The sequence below is a fragment of the Myxocyprinus asiaticus genome, chromosome 45 (assembly GCF_019703515.2).
Source record: "Myxocyprinus asiaticus isolate MX2 ecotype Aquarium Trade chromosome 45, UBuf_Myxa_2, whole genome shotgun sequence".
Taxonomy (NCBI): Eukaryota; Metazoa; Chordata; class Actinopteri; order Cypriniformes; family Catostomidae; genus Myxocyprinus; species Myxocyprinus asiaticus.
In genome coordinates this window covers 30311483-30339277 of record NC_059388.1, presented here as the reverse complement: position 1 = coordinate 30339277, position 27795 = coordinate 30311483, and the positions used below count along the sequence as shown (strand labels likewise).

The following is a 27795-nucleotide window of genomic DNA, read 5'->3' as shown; positions in this document are numbered from 1 at the left end:
TTTCTGCTTTTCAGTTACTACTGCACTGGCTTTGATGCAGTTTTATGTGCTGAATTGATTAAAAACAAAGTAAATAATGCAACCAGTGCCACCATCTGTCCTGTTTGTGGAGCTAAGTTTGGTGATGAACATCAAAAATAGCTGTAAAAAGTGAATACAGGTAGTTGTTACCTACCTGTTAGGAGCTATGTCTACCTGATCAGACCAATAAAATGACTTTCATCGGTATAACCTGTATTCAGGTTGATTCACTCATAATTAAAATGTTTTTTATTTTATTTTAATAAAGCCATTTAAAGGGACAGTTCAACCAAAAACAAAAATTCTGTCACAATCTTCTGTGAACACTGACATGTTGTAGTTTTTTAGTGAATAGGGAATGCAGTTTAACCCATATTTGAGTGTGTTACGCAACGATATGATCAAAGTCAGAGGTTTTAGTTTGCGTATGACACAAATGTAGTCGCTCTAATTCAGAGAAAACTTTGAAGACTGTGAAAATGCAGAAGAGAGCTGTGAACTGGATTGCAGAAGCTTTCCACTTACAGGAAACAAATACCCAGTGGTGCACTTTATTTACAGATCGTCAGCTTTGCAGACTAGTTCAGCTATGAGTAGCGCTGTGCACATTCTGCTTTTTTTAATAGTTCTTCTTAATTTGGCTCTCTACATACGGACCAGCGAGCCTGTCTTTAACATTAAAGATCAAGCGTTTATTGACGAATGCGTGAGAGAACACAACAAACACAGAAGAAATGTGGAACCCCCCGCCAGCAACATGCGATACATGGTAAATATGAGAGAATACACTTGCTAACCTCAGAAGACCAAGTGCTTTGATGTATTTGTTGAGAAAACTGTCATACAATATGTGACTGAAATCAACTGGAACATCTGTTAGTATCAAAATATGTTCCAAATCGTAATATAATGTCTTCTAATTCTGATTTTCTTGCTCAAGTGGTTTTGCATTGGGTGAAGATCTTAAGTGGTGACCCAACACAAACCATAATTGCTTCAACTGTACTGTTTAGGTACAATATGTATTGTGAAAGCACAGAACAAAAGTCATAAACAAGTGACAGGTGATTTTGCACCAGAGTCTGATTGGATGCTCAGTCTTTGATGACAGCAACTAAAGGGAAGCATTTTCTCCTCCTTTTTAAAAGTTGATAGACCATTTACACTCACTGAGTACTTTATTAGGAACCTATCTGAGTTACCGTAGCCTTTGTCAGCTCGAACCAGTCTGACCATTCTCCATTGACCTCTCTCATCAACAAGATCCGCAGAACTGCCGCCCACCGGATATTTTTCGATTTAGCACCATTCTGTGTAATTCATACTCAGATATATGATTCAACGATGTGACTCACTGTTTAACCACCATAGTACGATGCATTGTTGGAGACTGTTTCCCGAAACCGTAGTAACTATATCGCACATCCATTGTTCGAACCGCATTGGTTCCACAATATAGAGCTGACGTTAATGACGTTATGCATAAAGTTGTTTAATGCCTGAAAGCTGCTGAAGACACGAAAGCGATGTGCTCTATGTTATGCAACAGATGATTGCGCTGTAATAGTGGGGTTTCCCTCTACTTTAGACTTCGGGGTTCCCCCGACATACGTACATGCGCACTCTTCAAAAACATATAAGAACTTCTCTTATGCCTTAACATGTACACATAAGCCGTGTTCTCCAACTCGAACCATGTGTGTTAAAGCACTTGCTCTTAACCGACTTTAATCCCTTAAACAACTGCATTCACGTATAAGTGACATTTAAGAACGCTGCTTTCTGCAAAACCCCAGAATAAGCCAAACGTTATCAAAGTCTTGACAGAATGAAAGATATATATGGGATAAAATATACAGAAGCTTTAGCGAAGTAAAATGATGTCCACACAGCAAACTAACAAGGAACTATATGCTTCTAACCACAGGTGGAGAACTGTAGTTCCAACCACACAACTTTGAGACGCTGTTTGCGAATGTTCATTGAAACATTGGTTTTGGGAAACACCAAATCGTTGAACTATGTTGGTTACGATGGAACTTGCGACTATAGTTGGTCGAGGGTTTTGGGACATGCACCCCTGGTCTCAGAAGCACTTTACTATACTTACATTTTTGGAAAATTATTTTTACGTGGCTCGTTGTACGTATTGCAGCAGTTTCTTGGTGAAATTAACACTAGAGGTGCTACAACAACAATGACTTTTATTCACTTTTACACAAATCACGAGGAAAGCTGCAGATTATCAGTTTATAAACACTTACTTTTCGCCATTTTCCTCACACAGTGCTATCTTTCAACAAACACTTTTACTATTGCGTATGACTCTTTTTTTATCGTTTGCATTAAATAAATACATTTACAAGTTTGTTGCATGCGTCTGTGTGTAGACGTGGGACGAAGGCCTTGCAATAACAGCCAAGGCATGGGCAAAGAATTGCATCTTTAAACACAACGTTAACCTTAAGCAGCCGAGCAGGATGCACCCTACATTCAAATCAGTGGGTGAGAATATCTGGGCCGGCGCTCCATACAACACATTCAAAGTGGGATCGGCTTTGATGTTATGGGTGAATGAGAAACAATATTATAATTACTACAACCTCAAGTGCTCACCAATGCAAGAATGCGGCCACTACACACAGGTAAACCATTCCCACTTCATTTAAATACAGTAAAATATAACCAAATGGAAATGAACTACTGATTTACAAGAACATTTCACTGTAATTTGTCAAAAGGTTGTCTGGGCAGATACTTATAAGGTCGGGTGTGCTGCCCAAGCCTGTCCGAACGGTGTGTCAGAAACTTCATTTTCATCAATACCAGGGATCATATTTGTGTGCAACTACGCAACGGCGTAAGTACGCAAAAAATATGCAATGAGCATTTAAAGAATAAAGGTTTATCAGAAAGCAGGAAGCAGCAGGTTTTAGCTTCAGCACATGTTCACACACAGTATATAAATTTGTAACTGACTTGATTTCAACAGAGGAAATTACAGAAGTGTGCCTCCTTACAAAAACGGGAGCCCGTGCAGCATGTGTAACAATGAGATGTGTGACAATCAGCTGTGCCGTAAGTTTTAGCAACCAAAAATATACCACTGAAACAACAGCTTATTTCTCACCTCTTTCTTGCTTATTTTCACAGGTAACTCGACACGAGATACACTGATGAGTAAGAGACCTTTTTATGTTGACCTTTTGTATCTAACATAATGACATTTTTGGACGTTAATCACCTTTTCAACTGCATATTACTGTGTGTGTGTGCAGGGTATAACTTGACCACTGACTGGTCGTCCTGCGGTTCCTTCTGCCAGGCTGTTTTGATTACCAGGCCCGTGTCTGTCCTGCTCATATTTGCCATTGTTTACGGTCTTCAACACCATTATACGCACCTGTTTGCATATGAGTGAAAAAGCCTCGACACAACTGCAAAACTGGCCTAGTTTACATGGCAACATGGCAGATCCGTTATACCAGGGATGCTCACACTTCTATGAAATGAGATCTATTTCCATAATGTTATTATATTCATATAATAGTATATTTGTTTAAATTGTTTGTAGCACATTTTATTCCAACAACAACCTTTTTGAAACAAAACAAGATTTCACTGGTGCATTATTTGGTTTGGAATTGCAGGGTTGTTTAGATCAGTGTTACTATCAGAAATAATTAATAATTATTTCTTTAGTTATTAATTAATATTTAATTAATTGAATCTAACTCATTAAAACCTCATATGGGGCTCCAGTAAATGTAGTGCGCTACGTTTTGGTTATTAGCAATAATTAATAATTATCAAAGATAATTATTAATTATTAAAATCAATAGAACATTGATGAGAATCAATGTTAGCTTTTTTAATCCTTTAAATCAACAATTATCAAAGATAATTGTTAATTGTTAACATCAATGAAACATTGATTAAAATTAACACGAGCTTATTGATCATTCAAATTCAACAAACATCAAAGATAATTATCAATTATCAAAAATCAATAGAATATTAATTAGGATTAACATTGACGGGGCACCACCCTGGAATCAGGGACTAATAACCAGATAGTAAAACAGTCTCAATATTAGATTGTTTTCTTAGGAAAATCAGACATCCAAAGAATATCGATTTTCGGGGGGAAAAAAAACAATGAATGAAGGCTTGAATCTTGAACTGTTAATTTCTTTAAAATCCAAATTTTTAAGTATATTTTAGAATTTAGCTGAAGTACATAGTTATGTCGTCATGGCAACAAAGTTGTAAAATTGGCTATAACTTCACATAAAAGGTTAGCAAGTGATTTTATTACACTTAAGTCATGTTAACACATATTGTTTATGTCTTGTGGCTATACTTTTGAAATAGTATTATAATGTTTATGGATTGGCCCCATTGACTTCCATTGTAAGTGCTTCACTGGAACACAGATTTTAGCTTATTTTTATTATTTTTTTTTTTTTTAAGGTGCAATTTTTAGTCAAAGAGCCTTGTAATTTTCCAATCTAAAATATTAAATCTTTATTTTCTTTTTCTTCTGTCTATGCAGAAGGAAGCATCACATTTTATTAAAAGGCCTCAAAACTTCAAACCGTTTACTTTTTCTCTAATTGGCGAAATGTTTCGCTCTCTGCAAGTGCTCCAGAATAGTCTTAATTACAAGTATGTTTGTAACGGAGTACTAGCATACTGCCTCTGTTTTTTTAAAATAGTATATGAAAGAACAAATAATGGCACAATAGCCGTTTATCCAGTAGTATGCTTCATTGTGGTTACATCACGTCACTATGCGTTTAATTCAGCAAGTTGCGTACAGTTATCTCAGATATAAACATGGTCATTTTGCATTTTATTCAATTTTGCGTAAAAAAAAAAAAACCTTGATCAACCCTAAGCAGACATTCAAAAATGATTCAAGAATGAGATCTGCATCATGGTTCATTCATCACATTGGAAATGGCAGGTCAAATCGAGCGCATTGGATTGTCAGATACAGTATTCCACACAAATGTCAAATGTTGTTCTATGCATACAGAACATTTGCATACTATGCACAGTGTACATACTGTAGCATAAAGAAGTATGAGTAATGTAGCATGCCAATCTGAACATAGCTACTCCCTCCTTGGCAGAAATGGGCTCCCAAGGGAAAAGAGAATAAGGTTATGCCTTGCTTTTATGGGCTTACATATTAATCTAACAGACTTGGATATGTAAAATATTTAAATGCACATACAGGCTGTCACATGACAATGTCTTGATGTTATCTGCCTCAGTATACGAATCCATGCTCATTGTTTTTAATTGTTACGCAATACAAAATATCAAATGTGTACTGACATACACTCAGTGCTTGAGTGTCTCATCTTCACAACCAATAAGTATTCATTTAAGTTTTAAAATAATGTTGACAAGCATGAAAAACTAATTTTATATAGACAAAAAAAAAAAGATAAGTGAATCATGTTAGCTCTTGACCTTCTTCTGTTTCTTGTCTTTAACTGAGGACGTCTGGGGGTTCACCGGAGGAGCTCCAAGCTTTTTAGATTTTGCCTTCTTCACTTTTTCTTTGATGGCTTGAACATCAATTTTGTTCTCTGTTGTAGCTAAAAGGAAGAGAATGAAAATCAAATCAGGTTATATTCTTCTTAAATCTTTGGTGAAGGTGTTTTTCTTGTCATTTTTGGAGCCCACTTTTATGGTACGGAAAAGAACGTCTTGGTACCTGGTTTGGTTTTCTTCATCGCTGGTTTCTCTTTAGGAGGAATAAAAGCTTTCTGTCGCTCCTCTTGTCTCTTGAATAAAACTTCAGCCTGTTTCACCTGCAGTCCAGTAATTGAAAAGCAAAAAACGAGCAGTTTTGAGTGAAATACAACTAGTTTCCATCATCTGATCAGGTCATTCATGAAAAACTCTCCCACCTTAATTTCACTCATCTTCTTGCGTCTCTTCTCGGTCTCTAGCAGGAAGAACTCTCCGGTCGCCAACTCCTTGTCAATCTGTTCAACAAAAACATGATTATTTTATATTAACATGGCCAAGATGAATATATATACAGCAAACCCACAATTCTGTCTGGTGTAACACTGATAATATTATTTAGTTTACTATTGCTCAAACATGTGTTAGGGATTCGAACAAAACCCCAAGTATTAAACTTTTGACTCTTTTGACTGTAAAAAAAACAACATATTAACTATCCAGAACACTGTTTACTTACTGTCTATTGAGGAAAAATCTGCTATAAAATGTTATAAGAATCGATATAAAGGCATTAAACATTATACAGTTCTTAAATCTCCCTATTTAAACCCATTTAGACATCAACGGTGGCCAAATAATATTTTTCCAAGACTACTTCCTTATGAGCGATGGTTAAATTTTTTATAAAGTGTTTTTCCTCTCACTTATAAAAACTATTATAAAACAGATAGTTCCAGCTGTATTCTGATTGGATGAGAAGGGTTGCAAATTGCCGTTAAAGACAAAATAATCACATATTAATGTGCAGTTACATTGCTACCCGGGTCAAAAAATTAACCAAGCACCAAAAATGACAAAAATGCCCCTGAAATTCAAAACGTTGAGGCAAAAATAAAAAAGGCCCCATAATGAATTCCTCTGTTTTTTATTTGAAATGTGTGGTATATTTCTTTTTTTAGGCCAAGTTATACATCATTTTACAGAATTTGAGTTTCAGATTTAAAATGTATGTTACTGAATTGATTAAACTGCAGTATTTAACATAACCTCGTGCGACCCCGCGTCCACATGCGTGGACGTTGTATTTTGGCTTCGCTATACGCAACGCAAGCTTAAATTAATTTAAACTGACTGAATATTGTTCACAAGATTCTAGACTGTCATTTAAGGGTTAAATTTCAGGTGCACCGAGTCACGTGACACAACAGCATGCCGTCGATTTCCGTGAAGCGCTTCAACAGGCGCAGAGCCGACAAAAGTGCCTCTGGTAAGAAACCTCTTTACGTTTTTTTAACCGAAACCTATTTGGTTGTAAAGAGGAGCGTCTCTAGTTTCGTTCAATATCCCGATTTTAAAAATCCGTTAATTTTTCGCACGTCAGTGCCCCGATAAACATGATGTCCACATATGTGGAAACTGGCACTGCATTCCCTCAGAAGTAGAAAAAACATGTAAGCTATTCTGAATAAACATCAACACATCTGGGGGTCATTTTAATATACATTTGGTTATATTTTATTTAGTTTTCACTGTACATTACAGTTCTATTCATTAACATTAGTAAATGCATTCATAGATTTACTGTGCATTATCACATTGAGAATCAATGGATGCATCCAAAAGCTGATAAATGTTGCATTCAGAGGCTTTATATGGAGTTAGGATGAAAATAAGGTGCATTTCAAACTGTTCTGAGACCAGTGCAGACAGACAGCACACTGGAGGTTAAGTCATTCACTAAATAGGGAGCATCCTATTGCTCTCTATGCAGCTAAGTGCATTCACTCACTAAGTGGTTCAAATCTGACCAAAAGTTCAGTTTCAGGCTGAAGATGATGTTACAATGATACAATGATCATCAGTACATAGACTCAAAGATAAATAACATCCCAGATAATCAAATCCAGGTGCCCCTTGTTAGGAAAGTCTAATATGAATTAATTTGAAATATTAGTTAACATTAACATTTATATATGTAACTATTTACTGAACATTTGTGTCTTATATTGCTGTTGGCACCATTTTATGCCAATATGCTACTTGAGGTCGTGTGTTACAGTGATTTTACAACAATTATGATCACCGTAACAAGTGACCTCTCGTGGTTTATTGCTTTAATATATCCCTCAGCAGATGATTTGACGTGTTTGATAGAGTGCACTCGTACCTTGCTCTCGGGCTGAGGTGGGGGGAACGGCGTGTACTCCTTCTTCACCTTCTTCTTCTTCTTGGGCTGTTTGCGTTTGGAGAGACTCTTGTGATGGAAGTTGGGCAGGAATCTCTCCCAGTTCTGAGTGCGCAGCTCTGGGTCGTTCATGAGCTCTCGTTTGATCATTAGCGTCTGAACGGATTTAATCAGCGTGCACAATTCTGAATGCACTCAAAATGCAGCACTAATTCATTTCTAACAGTTCATCTGGAGTAACCTGAGGTTAAGTGTCTTAATCAATGACACATATAGTTTATGAATCAACACTTGTGGGGTTACTAATCTAGATATTTAAAGGGATAGTTCACCCACAAATGTAAATTCTCTCATCATTTACTCACCCTCATGCCATCCCCGACACAAAAGAAAGATTTTTAGAAGAATATCTCAGCTTTGTAGGTCCATACGATGCAAGTGAATGTTGACAAAAACTTTGAAGCTCCAAAAAGCACATAACGGCAGCATAAAAGTAATCCATACGAATCCATGTCTTGAGAAGCGATATGATAGGTGTGGGTGAGAAACAGATCAGTATTTCAATCCATTTTTACTATAAATTCTCCTATCTGATCAATAGGTGGCGATATGCACACAGTATGTGAATCACCAAAAACAAAACAAGAAGAATGTAACCGTAAAAGTGGAGATTTATAGTAAAAAAAAAAAAAAAGGATTTAAATATTGATCTGTTTCTCACCCACACCTATCATATCGCTTCTGAAGACATGGATTAAACCACTGGAGTCGTATGGGTTACTTTTATGCTGCCTTTATGTGCTTTTTGGACCTGGACACCATTCAATTGCATTGTATGGACATACAGAGCCAAGATATATTTCTAAAAATCTTTCTGGGGGTGAACTGTTCCTTTAAGCACTACATCACACCACTATATTAGCCACAATCTGCAAAGTAATGCTTGATATGCAACATAGATACTCAGACTGCAGCGTTTCTATGTACCTTTATGTTGTAAATGGGGTGAATGTTCTTCATTGTTTCCAGTACGACTTTCCGTACCTGTAGATAAGAGTGAGAGCGGTAAATGCTTATTACGTCCACACAAAGCTCCTTGCATGTTTATTGAATATTTTGGCTAATTTGACAATGCTGTCAGCTTCCAATAGGTGTGCAGTACTCTCAGCTCCATTTAACACATTTGGCCACATTTAAAGGATTTTTTTCCCCAAAATTAGTGAATACAAATTTTAAAAAAATCATAAAGAGTCTATACAATCAACGTAACATAATTAACTAGATATTTACAAGATACTTGAAAAATATAAAGGAAAACGTAAAAACAGATATAGGTCAGTTTGGGTTTAAGCATAAAAACAAATGTGGACGCAGATGTTTTCACCTCTTTTAAACCGCCGTACGGGCCCACAGCAGAAACTGTGTTTCCCTGAACCATCACATAACAGTTGGTGAGAAGCTCCAGTGCCTGAAACAAACAGAACTAATTAGATTTTATCATACTATAATACGTTTATACCATCTTTACTGCATCAAATGAAAAGCCACAACTTACACACAAAACATAATAAATTAACCTCAAATTCACTGAGAAGTATCGGGCTCCAAGAAAGAAAATAAAATCCATAATCCCTCCCTATAACGTCAATAAAACACTATTATTGCTCACCTTCAGCGTGGAGCCCTTGGGGCCGATCAGTCTCTGTCTTCTCTTCACAAAACGCTCTCTGTTTCGCACAAGCGTCCCGATTTTGATGATGTCACATGCCATGTCATCTTGAAGTATCCTTACAGCCTGGTTTAAAAAGCACAATTAAACACAAGATATACTGACATATTGTCCAGCCTGATTAATTAGCCAATATTTGGCCATTTATGGTGCACGATTAACTCAAGTCTTGGTTGGCGACAGCCTTGTCAATTTATAATCTTTTTTGTTTTCAAAATACTGAACTAATTTCATTTCATTGCATTTATTGTTTTACACGGTTAAATGTGGAAGGTATCTTACCTGTTCAAACGGCACACTTCTAGCCAATAACTTGATGAGATCTCTCGCTCTGAGGATGGCATACGGGTCAAACGTTTTCTTGGTGGTGTTCACAGTCATACTGCCTTCAATCAGGTCCAGTGTGGCATTGATGAACTACAGATGAATGGAGACTGGACGAAATTAGTAATGTGATAGCGTGAGATTCAATATATTAAAACAAAACAGCTAGTAAAAACACGTACAATATCTCCAAGCGCCTTTTGCACCAGTGGCCAGCATTCTTTCAGATACGCTTCTCTGTACTTGGGGAAAAGTGTGGCGAAGCTGCTCTCCTCCAGCAAACCTTTTGGATTGTCCGCTCGGGTAAACGCAGGCTCTTTCCAGTCCTCTGGCACTGTCAGCAGTTCAGTCTCTTCTATATTACGGACAAAGATTTAATGTTAATAATAAGTAAGAAGTCAATGAGCAGAAGCGTTATTTCAAAGGTGACCACTCTCTAGAGACACCTGAGGTTTGGTGCACAAAACTAACAGTACCATGCTGTTTCTTTGGATATAATATCAAAATAATGTAACAGTTTTTGGACATCGTAGAAAGGTAACTGTACATGCTAATAACATGTTCCATGGTATTTTTAACCCTTGTGCAACCTTTGGGACATTTTTGTCTTTTTAATTTTTGTTTTTTCAATCATTTTGGCTGTGTTAATGCCAATGGCAAAACTTTTGCCAAAGGTGTGTATTTTTGGGGGAATTTTGATATTTCAACCTCAGTTCCTATAATACTTCTATAATACACAGTGTACACAAAATAGTCGCACTCAGGACCTTCAGGACAAAAATGTCCCCATTGAAACCCATTAAAACTGCAATATTTGATCCCAGTGCCATTAAAGCATCAAATCACGAATTCTATGATATTATGCTTTCATTCCGGAGCCCTGGCTTCAAAATGTACATTTTTTTATATTTTCCACCAGATGGCGCCATTTTTCTCATGTTTAGCCTATGGAGCAAATACAAGCTTTTCCCCTATTTTCTGTTTGCTGTATTATAGAGCACTGCAGGCCAATTGAATAAATGATGCAGCTAAAATTGTGGGTGTGTTGGTATGTGTTTATTGAGAAAATGGTGGCACTATGTAAACAAACTGGCATTTAAAGGGTTAAAATCCTGAAATGAATGAATATTTGGAAGTTATGTCAGTAAAAGTGGAATATAATATTAATATATAATATTTTTAAGGCAGTTTTTTGACGCAGAAAAACAAGACGCAGACATTTTTGTCCTCTAAGATCCTGCATGAGAGTTTTTTTTCTAATCTGACACTGCACAAAAAATAATAATGCATCAAAATCAATGTTGTTGCTAATCACTGACATACCCCACACAGTGATAATCAAAAATAAATAAATAAATAAAACCCCTTAGCATTTAATATATGGAAAATAATTCATTTTTGTGTGTGTGTGTGTGGGGGGGGGGGGGGGGTATAAAAAAACAACACTGGCATTATATAAACAAACTGGCATTTAAAAGGTTAAAAACCTGAAATGAATGGACATTTGATAGTTATGATCAGGATTAACTCATTGAAAGTGGAAAATAATATGAATATATAATATCATTATGGCAGTTTTTTGACGCGGAAGTTTTTGTCCTCTCAGGATCTCTGAGTAACATTTTTAAATTTTAATTTAAAAGAGTTTGAATTTTCTTTCATTTCAGAATAGAATTCTGTTTCAACTCTAAATATTAATGCATTTTTTTATTGATTTTAAACAGAAATATACATGTGCTGCACCACACATAAACATCTCATTTATCTTGGTTTATGTGAATATGTATGATAAGCACACAGTCAAGACGCGCACTGAGGATGATATGTTGTATATTTCAGGGTTTGTAAGTGAAACTGTACCTTGATTGCTCTTCTTTTTCTCTTTTTTATTTGCGGGCGTTTCACTCACGCTTTCTGCGGGCGCCGCCATTGTTTCTGTCACGCGATGACGTCAGACGCCAGACGTCAGCACGTCATGAGCGCTCAGAGATCAGCACGTGTACTGCCGCCTTGTGTTGAGAAGGCACAACTGATTTATGTACATAAAGCAGACAACTGATTAGTGATAAAATACATCAACTTAAATTATTGAAGTAAACAATAATCAAATAAATGAAAAGTGTCCAGTAACAGGACTTACTGAGATTAAGTGAGAAGTGTTCAGCTGGTCATGTGATTCTAACATGGCCACCCCCATGTGTGGACCCTCTCCATATAGAATAAAACAGCTTTTATAAGGTTACTGATATAACTGGAGTCTTCATTTTAATGTGAGTGCCCATGATTTTGTACATATATTGCAGGAGTTAAACTTTTTTAATGACGAAAAAATGAATGAGTGCACCTTTAATGAAATAATGACAATTTATGTTTTGTGACAAATTATAATTAATTTTTAAGGAATACTAAATGTACTATTCATTATTAAAGATTATCTCTATAATCATTAATGATGATGATATATATATATATATATATGATTATAATGAAAATAATATCATTATTATATATTATATTTGATGATTATTTCATTATAAAAATGCATTTTATAATTATAATAATTACTAATTAATTAATTAATAATTCATTATTATTGTTTAAATATTTAAAACAAGTTATTTTATAATTAATTATACTTATAATATTATAATTAGTTTTTTGTTATTTTCTATTATTTTTATTATTATAATTTACTATAACAAAAGATAAACATTATAATAAAAGTATATTTAACAATTATTTTAATACAATTATTAATGATTTATTCATATTTATTCACTGGAATTTTAAAGGGATAGTTCACCCCCCCAAAAAAAAAAAAAATCTATCATTATTTATTCATCCTCATATCCTTACAAACATGTATGAATTTCTTTTGTGGAACACAAAGAGTTATTTATAGCAGAATGTCCAAGCTGCTCTTTTCAATAGCATAAAAGTGAATGATGACCACCATTGCTGTCAAACAAAATTTTCAGAGAATATAAACTTCTTTCCTTGCAAAAGCCAAACAGAAGGCTTCAGAAGGCTTGGAATATACTGCACAAGTCATATGAAAAACTATTGTGATGCTTTTATGGTGCTTTTTGTCCTTTTTGGAGCTCGACATCTCCCGTCTCCCTACACTCTTATTCTATAATGGAAGAGAGCAAAATGAGGAGAGGAACCTGGCCACTCTTATTTGAAGTGTGTCTTCAGGAACACTGCTTAGAGATCAGCCTTTTGTGGCCAAGTTTAGTGAGGAACTTGAAAGTGAATCTGGCACAACTATCAGGGCTGGTGCTGTTGTGCCCAAACTGTTCACCAAAGACAGCGTCATTCAGGGTCTGACTCTGGATAAGTCTTACGTTTTTTTACAGGATCCCATTCGCTGATCCACCTGTAGCGGCGTATTGTTGGAAACACTCTGTCCCGTCACAGCGTGGAAGGGGATGTACGACGCCACCTATCCCAGGGCGGCCTGCATGCAGGTGTGCATTGGACCCATTTCTGACAAGTGCCCTAACAAGTTAAGGGGAGGGATGAAGAATGTCCAAATTTGTCTTTGTTTTCAATTTTGGTAAAAAAAAATAAAAATAATAATAAATAAAATAAATAATTATTTCCAGTTATATAATAAAAATAAAATATATATAAAAAACACACACACACACACTCACAGCTTTTCAATGGGGCACACGCCCCCCATGCTGTAAAGAGGGTGATTTGAACCCCCCCCCCCATCATGCATCTGTCCTTGTTTATATACAGTATTTTTTATCAATGCTGAAAATAATATCGTTTGAGATACCTTGCAATTATGTGACTGAGTCTGTCATATTGAGACAAGAAAAAAAACGGAAGTCCCCCCCTCCGTTGTACGAGTTGGTATCGGCCAACTAGATGGTGGTGTCACATGGTACCTTTTACTTTTCTCAGCGCTGGCCAGGATGCATGAACTCACAGTCGTTTATTATAACTGGATGAGGATTTTTAAAAACACTTTTATAGATAATGCTGAGGCGGATTTTCATTCACAGGTATGGATCCTTGCAATTATCAGTTTTTATTAAAAATAACTATCCAGTGTAAAATGTCTCCAAATGGATATAAAGTGTTCTTAGATTTAAATGGTTTTCAAGCGTCAAGCGCCCCCTGCAGGAATAAAACACCCAAGACAGTCAGAGGCTGACAACATGCAATTTCGGGCTGTAGGTCTCACAAAACGTTCTTCTGAATTTTGATAACATGAAGTATATCACATGAGTCATATGTGGAGTCAGTGAAGATGTTAATGGCATCCATAGGAATGACCAGTTGTTTTTCATGGTGAGGAAAGCAGATAGGCATTTCAGATGAGCAGGTAAGAATTGTAATTTTCGGAACGGGTAAAAACATTTTCTGAAACATTAAGCCTAATGGTTTTTCTGAATGTTTGATATGATACAGTGTATAAATATTTAAGAGTATGCATTGAATTAGGGATGACGGGATTATACGGTTAATTTAACTGTAAGTATTTAGAATCAATGATTAAAAACCGTGAAATGCTTTATTTACACGTGGCAAAAATATTAGATATAATGTATAAATATATAACATAAAAAAACTTTGTAAGCCTATGGGAAAACTCTTGCACATATGTGTGTACTGGAGCTGTTGCTATGGTTACGGACGGTGGCCGTGTGGTGCTTTAATGGCCAGGTGTGGTGAACTGAACGTGAACTCTTTTTTTGTCTGGATCTGATGAGTTATCCAAAAATACTCTTCTATGATAAACATGTTTTCAATTACAAAGTTCAAAGTCATTTAGATATTTTTTCTGGGAATTAAAGTGAAAAATCTAATGTGGTGAAACCATCTGAAGACAGTAAAAAAATCGAATTAAATGCTGAAAATAAATAAATGTTTGCATGAGTTGTGCTGAATAATCTTTCATTTATTATTATTTTATTACTTATAATAAATTATTATTTTTTTTTACAATTATTTCTTTTAAAAAAAATTAAGTAGTGAAACAATTTTGTTTTCAAATATTATTAATATTTGGAGGGAAAAAAAACTGATGTGGTGTTACCAATATGTAGGTTGCAATTTTGTTGTTGTTATAATATATAATATATATTTAATATAATATATATTACCTATATATATGTTTTGAAAACTTTTTTGAAATTATTAAGTTGTGTACAATCATGTATTCAGTGTGCAAGGAAAATATTTTAATACCTTTTACCACATGACATGAAATCAGTTTTTTTTTTTTTTTTTTTTTTTTTTTTTAAGAAAATGTATTGAATCAAACTGGACATAAATATTACATTTCTATGAACCTGACATTTTTATCTCGGACAACCTTATTTGTCAATGACCCTAGAAACACTGGATTCCTATGGAGCCTTTCACACCAAGAGCGAACATTCACGTGTCGAAAAAGGCGACACCAGTTGATTAAAAGTCATTTAGCAAAACTGGCTCCAAAAAGTGAAGTTAGTTCTGATAAAACCTCATGCAGCTTTTGAGCACAAATGTAATGACATTTAGACATTTTTAAGTGTTGCTTAAGCATCAAAAATACTTTTAGAGGCCAATGTAAATGTAGAAGTGTAGAAGTGTAATAGTATCATCTCTCCTCAGGTGAATGAAGACTGTTTGTACCTGAATGTGTTTGTTCCTCTGAGTGTGAACATCACAGCTCCGCTGCTCAAACCGTTGCCCATCATGGTTCTGATTCATGGCGGTGACTTCATCGCTGGCTCTGCCTCCAAACCGCTGTACGACGCATGTTACATCAGTAACTTTACACAAACGGTGGTTGTAGGCCTGGGTAAGACATATAAATCAAAGAAATTACAAATAAGACTCACTATTTGTCATGTCCCTCTTCAGAGGCATTTGGGTTTCTGGTGACAGGAAAGGACCCAAGAACCTCCGCGGTAGGAAACTATGGGATTCTGGACCAGCAGATGGCATTGCTTGGGGTCCAACAGAACATTGCAGTGTTTGGAGGTGACCCAAGACAGGTAAGAACTAACTTACCCAAAGAACTAACCCATTCTGAAACCTAGACCACGTTAGATCTTCTAAGACAAGCAAACCATCTTAGACTGGTCAGCGTACATCAGCCTCAGGTGGTCTGCTGGTTTAAGCAGGTTTAAGCTGGTCAAGTGCCCCTCTAAAACCATCAAAACAGACCAGCATAGCTGGATCAGGCTAGGTGATCCGATAACCACCGTAGGCTGGTTGTAGCTGGTTTTCCAGGTAAAGAGCTTTACTACAGAACAAGACTTTAAATCCCCCAAGACTTGGACTGAATGATGTGTTTCTATGTGTGTGAATATACAGTATATATTGTGGTGACGATATAAAGTGTCAATCAATAGATTTAGCTATATCGTGTATATCGCGATACGTACGTAAATATCCATGTGCGCGGCATGTGCGTACCTATCAGTGGGCAGGACTTCACGTGAGACTTCAGAGAATTGTACAGAAACATGTACAGGGTTATTACGGCATTGAACATTTCGGCAAATTTAATGACATTCATCTTGCGTTCATCATTTCTCAGGCACTAAATATGCTTCTCAACTTCTCACATGCATCTGTGTTTCACATGAATGCCGCGCACGCTGTCTCTGGAGCACACAGGTGCATGCTACTCAGTCCGGCTTCTTTCAGTATCACGGTGCAGACCACAAAATTTCTGTGACCCATTTAAAAAAATATATTATTTTCTCCCCTTTTCTCCCCAATTTGGAATTCCCAACTCCCAATGCTCTCTAAGTCGTCGTGGTGGCGTAGTGACTCAATCCGGGTGGCGGAGGACGAATCTCAGTTGCCTCCGTGTCTGAGACCATCAATCCACACATCTTATCACGTGGCTTGTTGAGCGCGTTACCACGGAGACGTTGCGCGTGTGGAGGCTTCGTGTTATTCTCCGCGGCATCCACGCACAACTCACCACGTGCCCCACCGAGAGCGAGAACCACATTATAGTGACCATGAGGAGGTTACCCCATGTGACTCTACCCTCCCTAGCAACCGGGCCAATTTGGTTGCTTAGGAGACCTGGCTGGAGTCACTCAGCATGCCCTAGATTCGAACTCGCGACTCCAGGTGTGGTAGTCATCGTCAGTACTCGCTCAGCCACCCAGGCCCCCTCTGTGACCCATTTGAATTTAGAGTTTTTTACCTTAAAGCGCTATTGAGGGAGACAAACATCTCAAACGGCTAGACAATCTGACATTCTAATCACCACTGACAAGGAAAACAGCTACAACACTTTCATACACCACAAAAAAAGGGTTTTTAAACTATACATCATCACTCATACTAAAATTCTGTTCAATGATGTTTGATATTAGGTTAAAAATAATGTTGCCTTCAGATATTCATATACTCTCTATAGAGATGACTTACGTGCCTAATGAAATGTATTATTTTCTTGTTGCATTGATTTTGGAAGATGTTGAGTTTCATGAGGAAACTCCATTTCCCATTCCACTGAAAACATGGTAAACACTCATAAAACATGTATTTGTATGGAGCAATGTGCTGTTTTTAATCACTGTGATGTGTGTCCTCAGGCACGAGTTGCTGAGGTTGGGGAAGGACTTTGCGAAGATGTCCAGCTGCTCAGTGAAGGACATTGCGTGTCTGCTGTCTGAGTCATCAGGCGGTGCTGACCACTCAGATTAAATCCAGTAAGAACCTCCACAGTGGGTCGTGAACATCTCCTCCATTTCTGAAAAATGGAGAGAAAACTATCATTGTGTTTTCACAGAAATCACATTAAACTAGTGGTTGACCAGTACTGGATTTTCAGTGGCCAATCGAATGCTTTATATCTTACATTTATAAAAAGGATAGTTCATATTTCTGTGAATAAAGTGGCTGTTTTGAATGTTTACATTTTTTTGCCAGGCTCAAAGGTGGTGAACCCGTTCCATTTTCTGGAGGTTTTTGAAAGCTGTGGGCCGTATACTGATGAAGAGCTGATCAAGGAACAGTACGTGAGCGCGTTTCAGAAAGGACATTGGCAGAAGGACAAACTGGACAAACTTAAATGATTTTCCAACATTTACATTACCATCTGAATCTAACAATAGTGTATAGTGCAATAAACAAATTAACAGTTTTACATTTTGATTTTGGGATGAGGTACCCAGGATTATAACGCATTAAAGCTGAGGTGTGTAACTTCTCTTGTCCTAGCGTAATATGCAGACACAACTACGGGTAAGCCATTCGTAGGTCAGTTTTCTCCGAAAGTGTAAACACTCGCCAAATATCCATACTTCCCTACTATATAGTATGCCAAAAACAGTATGCCAATGGAGTAGTATGTCAGAATCCTCAGTATTAATAAAACAGTAAGCAAGTAGTACCTGGATGACCTACTATTTCGGGCACTTTATAATCCCATAATCCCTTCCGGAGCTGAGGCGATGTCACGTTCAAAATGCTGAACGGCGATGATTCGCAAGTCGGACATCTCTTTTCAACTGTGAGTGATATATGTATATATACCAAGATCCTTGAGCTTAAATGTTGCTTGTTTAACAAAACCGAGTAGATTAATTTTGCGGTTGTTGTTATTATGTCATATATTCGAGTCACGGGTCAATACCCACGTCCCCGATAAAGAATGTCCGAAATCTATTCATACTACTCGCATGCACTCCTAACGTACTGTTTTACAGGCAGAGAAGTGTGTCCTTCATCAAATACAGTACATACTGTGACAGTACGCGGTTTCAGACGTCTCTGTAGCCCCATAAAAATTCATCTGTTTTGAGCAACCCGTCCAGCCCAACACAACAACATAAACTCAACCAATCGCATGAACTGGGGGAGGGACTCTCTGTTTGTTCAACCAACAGCAGACGGGGGTTGAATTCAGAAAGCTTTTTTTTATTTTTGCAATTCCATTCACACTTCAGCTTTAAATCAATTTCTTAATCCGTATTTTTGTCTTGTTTTCCATTAGAAATATGCAAATATTCTTAAAACGAGTCATGTAAAATTTACATAAATATTCAAAGTAGAAAGTACTTAATCTTTTCTGCTATATTAATTTTGACACAATCGTAAAAAAAAATTTAATTTTCAGTGTAATTGTATATTTTTTAAAGATGTTTACATATTTAAGCTAACCCTAACCCTAAATATTTTTTTGCAGTGTTTATCAAATTGGGCCATGTGTTTGGTCACTGTATTTAACTGTTGGTCTAATGATGGAGGGCTGGTTATTATGTGTGTGTTGTGTAGGAACCACCTCAGAGGAAGGTGTGATTTTTGTGTATGGAGTCTTCACTAAGCCAGTGTCACCTATCAAGTGTACAATCTACACGACAGCCATTTTCAAACAACACGGCATCAAAATCCGGCGCAAATACCTGCCAATGTACAAAGATGCTGACCGCAGGAACATGCTAGCACAGGTCAGTGATGACAATGAAGGACTGAGATTTTCTGAGTGTGCATGTGGGCACAAGAGACATATTAAAAGTCAATGAGATTCCAGACAAAGTCCAGCTGATGTCCACAAGAGAGCACTGTCACTCTAGTGTATCATGTGGTGTAAATTCCTCTGCCACCATGGCTTCAGTTAGTGATACAGTTACATCTGAGAGATATCAAAGGTCACCATGGCCTGTCAATCAAATCACTAGAGTCTTCTCAGTATGCAAGGAAACAGCATTCAGCCAGTAGACAAGGAGGCATTCAATATCACTCATGTGTGTGTGTGTCTTTGCTGAAATCGATCCATGCCCGACTGCAGGCGGTAGATACTGTGTGTGGGCTGTGGCCTTGTGTGTGTTCTCGCATGCATGTTTAGTTACCAGGTAACAGATAGTGACACTTAACCTACAGAGACAAGATGAAAAGCTCTGAACAAATGCTGATCAGACTCCACTCAAATCACTTCAATGAATTCCTCAAAACTAAACGCATTTCAACACACACTCATTTCACAATTATGTTTCAACTGTATAATTTACTCCCTAAGTCTATTAAATATTATGACATTCAAGCAGTGGTGGAAAGAGTGATTTTGTTTTTTTTTTACTTAAGTAAAAGTACTGCTACTGTAGAAATAATTCACTTGAGTACAAGTAGAAGTACTCAGAACTATTAGGACTCAAGTAAGAGTAAATAAGTAGTTTGTCGAAAAACTACTCAAGGTACTTTATGAAAATTATATTATATGTAGTGTGGTATTCATTCCATATTTTCTTTACCTGTGATGGCAAACTGTAGCGCGGAGGAGGGCGGGGCCGGGCGGAATGACGGACGCCCGGACCCCAATCAGCTTGATGAGGCGAGCGAGGGATAAAGGTGACCGAAGTGAGAGAATTACAGGCAGCTGCCCTGTGTGTGGTTATGTTTGTGTCTTTTTATTTAATTAAATATTATTTATATTATTAAGCCGATTCTCGCCTCCTCCTTTCCTTTGTACCTTCTTTACATTGGTGCCGAAACCCGGGAGGGAGGAGGGATGCCCGTCGTAGAGTCCTTGACACTGCCGTCCACCCAGGGGAGCGCTGCTGCCATCCGCCGGGGGACGGAGTAGCCCGACCGCCCGGACGCGGGGAACGGTCGCCATCCGCGAGGCAAGGAGGGACGATGGAGTCGCTGCCAGGGGCGGAGGAGTGTCCCCACTTGCCGGCAGAAAAGGGGAGGGGCATTCTGTCCACTGGGGGTCGGAGGTTGGACTCCGGTCCACCCGGGGAGGAGCGGCTGTCGTCCGCCTGAGAGGGTGGAGGAGTGATCGGGGACCACGTGACGGCGCATCAGAGAAACGGTGAGTGAGCTTTTTCTCTCTTTCCTATCTCGCGCTGTCGCTCCATGTTGGCCTTTCCCTCACCTTTTTTTTATTTGTTTTTGATTTGTTTTCCCCTCCTGTCTCCTACCAGGTCGAGGAAGGCAGGGATGACCTGCCGGCAGGTGGGGCGCAATGCACGCCCCCCATCCCGGAGAGGAGGGGGGTGATGTATGTCATGCCGGGGGCTCCCTGGCCTGAGGCAACGTAGGGAGGAGTGTAGCACGGAGGAGGGTGGGGCCAGGCGGAATGACGGACGCCCGGACCCCAATCAGCCTGATGAGGTGAGCGAGGGATAAAGGCGACTGAAGACGGCAGCTTGAGAGAGAGAGAATTGCAGGCAGCTGCCCTGTGTGTGGTTATGTTTGTGTGTCTTTTTATTTAATTAAATATTATTTATATTGTTAAGCCGGTTCTCGCCTCCTCCTTTCCCTTGTACCGCCTTTACACAAACATATACTGTGTCACCTCTTCCTTACAAAATCATTCTAAAGTGCTAATTTGGTACTCAAGAAAATGTTCTTATTATTAGAACAATTGAAAATGGTTGCGATACCATGCGGAAATCACAATACAGTGGGTTTTTTTCCCCATTTGCTGAGGTATTGAGTTCTTACAAGATGCTTTTCACTTGCAAGTCAAATTTTGGTTTTAAAAACAGACAAAAAGAAACAAATTTCCCTGAAATTCTATTTTCTCCTAAAGTCTTAATTGAGTCTAAATTGTTTTAGAGAGATGAAGGCTATTCCATCCATGCATTATTGTTTTGGAAAAAAATAAAAAAAATAATATATATATATTATGTATAATGCTTTAAAAATGCACAAAGAGGTACACAAGCTATTTTATTGTTCTAACAATAAATAATTTCTATTGAACATTTAAATCTGTTGAGCATACGACAGGCCAAAATTTTAAGAGATACACAATGAAAAATATATAGAATATAAAAAATACAAAAAATTATGATTTGTGTGGGGGGAAAGGTTATTTTGCACTTATAAAACATTTTTGCAATTCTGTTTTTGCAGTTCTGAACAAAAGAACTCACATTTTACACATTATGACATCGCTTTTTTTTATTCTTTTTTTTCTTTTTTCTTTTGTTAAGTATTTCTTTATATTACACAGAAGAAATTATAAACTTTATACAACAATACATTTATATATATATATATATATATATATATATATATATATATATATTTATTACTATTAATAAAACAGTATGTGAAACAGTATGCAGTGCTGAACATTTCAAACAGTAGTAAGCTACTTTGTATTATTATACATTCACACCGGCTCACACCGCCATGAGACGGTGCAGATTAAAATCAATTGTCTACATGTCAAGACTAAATAATATCTGCAGCGAACAAATCTGTGTGTGTGTGCATTTATTGAGCCATGCACTGAGGTCTGATTAGCTGTATATAAGTAGCCAATTAAAAGTAGATGAAAGTGCTTTCAGCATGGCCAGCGTCACAGTTATACTATACTGGTCCACCAGTTAGATCAGCACCAAACCATGATAAACCATCCTGGAGCAGCATGGTAGTCATTTCAGCAGAGTAATCTGACCCAAAATAACCTTGCCGAATACACACAAACATAAATGAAGAAGGACAAACAAACAAACCTCACAAAGATGCATGAGGAAGTTATCAGACCACATAAAACACAGAGACACTGACTGGCTGCTGTGTAGCCGCTGCGTGTTTACAGACCGGCTAATTTCTCTCAGGATTCACTGGATAAGCGAAGTCCTCCATATGTCAGAAGTCTCTGCGGCAAAGATCAAATCAAGCAGTTAATGCAGCATCTACAGCACCAGCTTTGAGCAGTTTCTGCATCTGATCTCTGAAACCCAGTTTCTCCATTCCCTGCAGTCAAAATGTCCAATTGAATATCAATAAAATACAAATGGAGAAAAATATAAGAAATAATATAGCTGCAAGCACCAATTACGGGGCGAAGCACACCAACGGTATGTATGGAAGTGTAACTGGACACCAGTGATTATGACTTTAAGAAAAGCAGCATAAAAAACATAGGTAGAATTAAAATACAATTAACTATAACTTTTGACCAGTAGGTGGCACAGTCACCAAATTTACCTGGTGAGGTCAGGTTATTATGTGGTTATTATGAACATCAAATTCGTTGGTGCACTTTTCGTGAAACGTTATGTCTATCTAAAAGCTTTTGATAACTTTTTGTCGTTAGTATCCCTAGATGGTACATGACACATTTCGTGCAAATCGAACCTACAGCCTAGGAGGAGTTTTAAAAAGTAGGTTTTCAATGAAATTCAAAATGCCGTACAGGAAGTATGGCCGACCGATGTATCAAATTTGGTATCAGCGAATTTGGCATGACCCAAGGAATCTAAAGAGAGCAGTGACAGGACGATAGACCAAATTAATCAAAAGTTATTAGCATTTTTAAACATTTCATTATAACTTTTGACCACAAGGTGGTGCTGGCCCAAAATGTTATAGGAATCCTCAGGGCATAGTGCTGATTATGCATACCAAGTTTCGTAGTGGTACGCCAATACATTTGTAAAATAAAGCATTTTACGACAAAATTCAAAATGGCCGACGCCCGAAATGGCCAACATAGGAAAATTCATTCATACGACAAAAATAGCCATTTTTCATATCTTCTGACCACTTGGTGGCACGGTTCCGAAACGTTGCAGGTACCCTCAAGTCATGATGGATATGACATATACCAAGTTTTGTGTCAATACACTAAAGCGTTACGAAGATCAAGCATCACGACCATTTTGGCGTGCTGGCCGTCGAATTTGTTGAAGCGTTATTCAAAAATGGTTTGATCTATCGTTCGACATAAGGTCTAGGAGTCAGAAATAGTAGGTTTTTCGGAAAATTCAAAACGACAGACAATCTAGAATTTTGATTCTAGGCCTAATGGTTCAAAAATTATGAGCATAAACATACATGCAAATTTGAACAGTTGGTGGCGCTAGAGTGTTGGAGTTAGAGACCCCAAATTTAGGTCAGTTACATTTGAGAGTGTCCTCTATCATTGTGCCAAATTTCAAAACTTTCCCATGTACAGTTCTATGGGATGCCATAGACACCCATTGAGGAAGACTAATAATAAGAAAACTAACAGATACAATAGGTGCCTATGCATCTTCGGTGCTCGGCCGCTAATAAAACAGGAAAGAGGGGGAGAAAAAATGCAAAGATACAGTGAAAGACATTCTAAATTGAGTTCAATTGCAAGCTAAAGCTAAAGCAGCCACGCATTTTCAACACTTAAATTGCTGGTTCCAAAACATTAAATGTGGTAGATCTAATGCCAGAATCTTTAAAAATGAATTGGACATAAACAATATTTGATGGAAGTAGCATAACATAAACCTAAAGTCTTTCAGTTAAATAGAAAACAATAATGTGATCATTACTGTTATATCAACTGATCTTAAAGATTTGTGTGAATGTACACAAACACACACCTTCCAAACATTATTTGTAGATTTCAGTTATTTTTCCCTCCAGTGGCATACAACCACGCCCTGTTTCTGTGTGTAGAAAGTATCGTTACTGACTATTGCTCAAACAGAAGAAAATGCCTATGCAATGTTTACAGACAAACACGCTCCGTCTAGCAAACACTGAGCAAGTCTTTCTGAAGATAACTAGTCCTGTAACAACCAGCATGAAGGAAGCTCATTTATATTATGCTAAACTTGATGCTGATATTATAATTTGCAATGAAACATTTAGCATTAAATGCAAAACAGAAGCATTTTCACTAGTGGTCTCAGACTTTTGGACCCCACTGTACACTGTTTTTGTTTTTTTGAGGTTTTTGAGAAAATCTGGAAAACAAGTAAACAAATATGGCAATGCATGGCTGATTTTGTGTACCAACAGTGTGCTTGTGAAACACACACAGAGACAGCGCAGTGTCCTGTGCCATTATTAAAGCCAGTCAGCTAATTAAAACTCATCCCAGTGCTGACATCAACACCAGTCGAGGACACACATACTGCTGCCTGCATACTAATCAATCCACAGCAGCTTATACACCACTGATTTAGGGCCAGTTACTGCAACATAACACCCCGTTTAAGTTATTATTAGAGGATCAAAAAAACAGATCTCAGAGCAGTTAAATAGGACGGCAGCTATGGTTTGATGTAAAGCTTCATTAGATGGCTGCCCTGTATTTACAGGAAATAATTATATTTATAACCCCACCAGGAATTATAATATCATCTCTCAGTCTTTTCTATCCTCTTCACTTTACTAAATTTCAATTTTAGTGATCTTTATCGCCGTGACAATGAATGCACACACATTTAGTATCAAGGGTTTTCTGCCACATAGCTTTGGATTTTATTATGAACTCCCTGATAATAGTGGAGACAATGAGAATATAAACTCTGGGATCTCTGAAAACTCAAAGGAACAATTGCAGCACTGCAGAGGCACTTAAAAATGACACATTGTGACAGAACATGTATTAAACTCTTCGGTCTGCAATTAGATCGCCACCTAACCACAGGTTCAGGCCCAATTAAGTAATTAAGGCTCTGTTGTTGTCATGAAGAGCGTTAATGACTGTGAACTTCCTCCTTTCCCACCGGACCATTAATGTGAGCCGTTTGCTATCTCTAGACACACACACACACTCGACGTGCCCACTCAAGTTCAATCCTGCAGACAAATTTGAACACTCCAATAATAAACAAGGAAGCTGTTTACACTGCTAATGGAATGACGCGACGAACCAGAATGCTACGATTACAATGAACAAAGCTGAGTAAAGTATAGCTGAAGTAAGGATTCCCATTCGTGTATTCATAAACCAAAATGAGCACGATTTCCTGACCTGAAGTGATGATTTCACATCGGAGCTCATCTGTCCTTGTCTTAAAATTGACCATATTTACATCTATTGACCCACCGGTGGGTCCATAGGGGGGCGTTATATTGCGAAAAAATTTTACGCTTAAAACTTTAAAGTATCCATATACATAAGTCAGGCATATGAGGTATCATTTGAAAGCTTAGAATCTGAACTTTTCAGAGATCACTTCTGCATTTATGTTACTTAAAATAACAAAATAAGACCTCAAAACATTTGCATTGAAAATTAGCAAAGAGGAGGATCTCAGATTTCCAATGACACCTAGATTGAGTTTCTAGTCCTAGAAATTCAATGCAACAACAAGGGTGGTGCTTGTACTAAAAATTAGACTGAATGTCTATGGACGAGCACATCTGTGAGGGCTATAATGCATTAGAGCGCCACCTACATTTCAGATCTGTTTATTGTGTTGGAATGTGATTTGAAACTTTTCAAAGTGAAGTAAAGTGAACAGAACCAGAATTACATGTTTACAAATTTAGGAAAACAACAAAAAAAAGTAAAAAAAGAAAAAGTGTTTATCATAAGATTATAGACACATACAATATTATTTATGAATAATTAGAGTCTTTTTTTTATTTGGGGGGATCTCTGAAAAATGAGACCAATTTTTTGCAATTAGTCCACAGTGGGGGTGAATGGTGAGCTTTTAAATTTGAGTGTGAAAAATTGTGGACCTCAGCCCAAAAATGCACTAGAGTTTAAGCGGTTTTATGTTAATTATCTGGTTAATACTTTTTTCCAAAAAAAAGAGTAAATGATCCATAGAGTGTGGACTACATCTATTCAGAATATTCCTAAACACTTGATACGGAGAATTGAGAACATCTTTGTTCTTTTTCTGCTATTCTCTTCTGGAAAAACTAGAGGTCTGTTCTTGCTATTTATTCCACTGCTTTTAAATAATAAAGTTCTCTACATTAAAATATGAGCACACAAAATCAGCCTTGAGTGTTTCGTAAAACTTCCTGATAGACGGGGCTTTCACCTGTTTGTAGGCTATACTGACTTATTTATTTTCATGTTTGTATTTGTATTTAATATTCGCTGAAAAATCTGTGCTTGACATTTCACAATTGTTTGACACCTCGCACCTCCAGAATAACATTGTTATTCATGCACAGATGAAAAACGAAAACAAACATAAACAAGAATTCTGTTTCAGCAGAAATTGATGTAAAAAATAAAAGGAGAAACTTGATATGATATACATGGCATATTTTATTTATAGAAACTATATATGTAATAGAGTTACATTTAAAAATGGCCATTTAATTTGGTTTTGACGCACTTCCGGTCTAAGCCCCACCCATATCAGATTCTATCGAATACGGTTACAGATAATTTTGCCATAACAATAGATACAGATAATGGCTTCGCTGCACCCTCTAACTGATATAATGAACAAAGCTATCTACAAATGATGCAACACAACAAACTAGAATGTTAACAAAATACTAAACAGCAAAAGCTGTCTACATTGCAAAAAGAAAATGACACGACAAACTAGAACGCTTCCATTATAATCAACTAATCTGTCTACACTCTAAATGAAGCAAGGCGGCAAACTAGAATGCTACGTTTATAATGAACAAAGCTATCTAAGAACTGACGCAACAAACTAGAATGCTACATCAACGAAGCTGTCTACACTGCAAATGATGTGACACAAGAAACTAGAACGCTACATCAACAAAGCTGTCTACACTACAAATGAAGTGACACAAGAAACTAGAACCCTACATCAACAAAGCTGTCTACACTGCAAATGATGTGACACAAGAAACTAGAACGCTACATCAACGAAGTTGTCTACACTGCAAATGAAGTGACACAAGAAACTAGAACAATACATCAATGAAGCTATCTACACTGCTAATGAAGTGACACAAGAAACTAGAACGCTACATCAACAAAGCTGTCTACACTGCAAATGATGTGACACAAGAAACTAGAACGCTACATCAACGAAGTTGTCTACACTGCAAATGAAGTGACACAAGAAACTAGAACAATACATCAATGAAGCTATCTACACTGCTAATGAAGTGACACAAGAAACTAGAACCCTACATCAACAAAGCTGTCTACACTGCAAATGATGTGACA

The 27795-nt window shown here is 37.2% G+C and overlaps 3 protein-coding genes across 8 annotated transcripts; 2 read left to right on the top strand and 1 right to left on the bottom strand.

Moving 5' to 3' along the window:
- Window positions 1–491: 491 nt before the first annotated feature.
- On the top strand, window positions 492–4618 carry glipr1a (GLI pathogenesis-related 1a). Its single transcript, XM_051688180.1, has 6 exons — window positions 492–790; window positions 2412–2666; window positions 2763–2881; window positions 3014–3099; window positions 3175–3201; window positions 3300–4618. The coding sequence occupies exons 1-6, from the start codon at window positions 611–613 to the stop codon at window positions 3440–3442; spliced, it is 810 nt and encodes a 269-aa protein (XP_051544140.1). The 5' UTR covers window positions 492–610; the 3' UTR covers window positions 3443–4618.
- A 329-nt stretch (window positions 4619–4947) lies between these two features.
- Window positions 4948–12010, bottom strand: krr1 (KRR1 small subunit processome component homolog). Its single transcript, XM_051688179.1, has 10 exons — window positions 11829–12010; window positions 10151–10323; window positions 9927–10061; window positions 9585–9710; window positions 9300–9383; window positions 8903–8959; window positions 7898–8071; window positions 5949–6026; window positions 5753–5849; window positions 4948–5633 (listed from the first exon to the last, which is right to left on the bottom strand). The coding sequence occupies exons 1-10, from the start codon at window positions 11896–11898 to the stop codon at window positions 5494–5496; spliced, it is 1134 nt and encodes a 377-aa protein (XP_051544139.1). The 5' UTR covers window positions 11899–12010; the 3' UTR covers window positions 4948–5493.
- Window positions 12011–12665: 655 nt separating this feature from the next.
- Window positions 12666–21129, top strand: LOC127435047 (cholinesterase). 6 transcript variants are annotated; one of them, XR_007896120.1, is made up of 8 exons: window positions 12666–13438; window positions 15585–15721; window positions 15837–15970; window positions 17537–17653; window positions 17874–17958; window positions 19221–19393; window positions 20214–20757; window positions 20870–21129. XR_007896120.1 is itself a non-coding variant. In XM_051688182.1 (5 exons), exons 1-4 carry the CDS (start codon window positions 13400–13402, stop codon window positions 17615–17617), a joined length of 420 nt encoding a protein of 139 aa, XP_051544142.1. In that variant the 5' UTR covers window positions 12666–13399; the 3' UTR covers window positions 17618–17653; window positions 17874–20191. The 6 variants fall into 6 exon arrangements, 1 of the variants encoding a protein (XP_051544142.1); XR_007896122.1 differs by having other exon boundaries at window positions 17874–19393; window positions 20214–20291; window positions 20443–20757; XR_007896121.1 differs by having other exon boundaries at window positions 17874–19393; window positions 20214–20300; window positions 20443–20757.
- Window positions 21130–27795: the final 6666 nt, after the last annotated feature.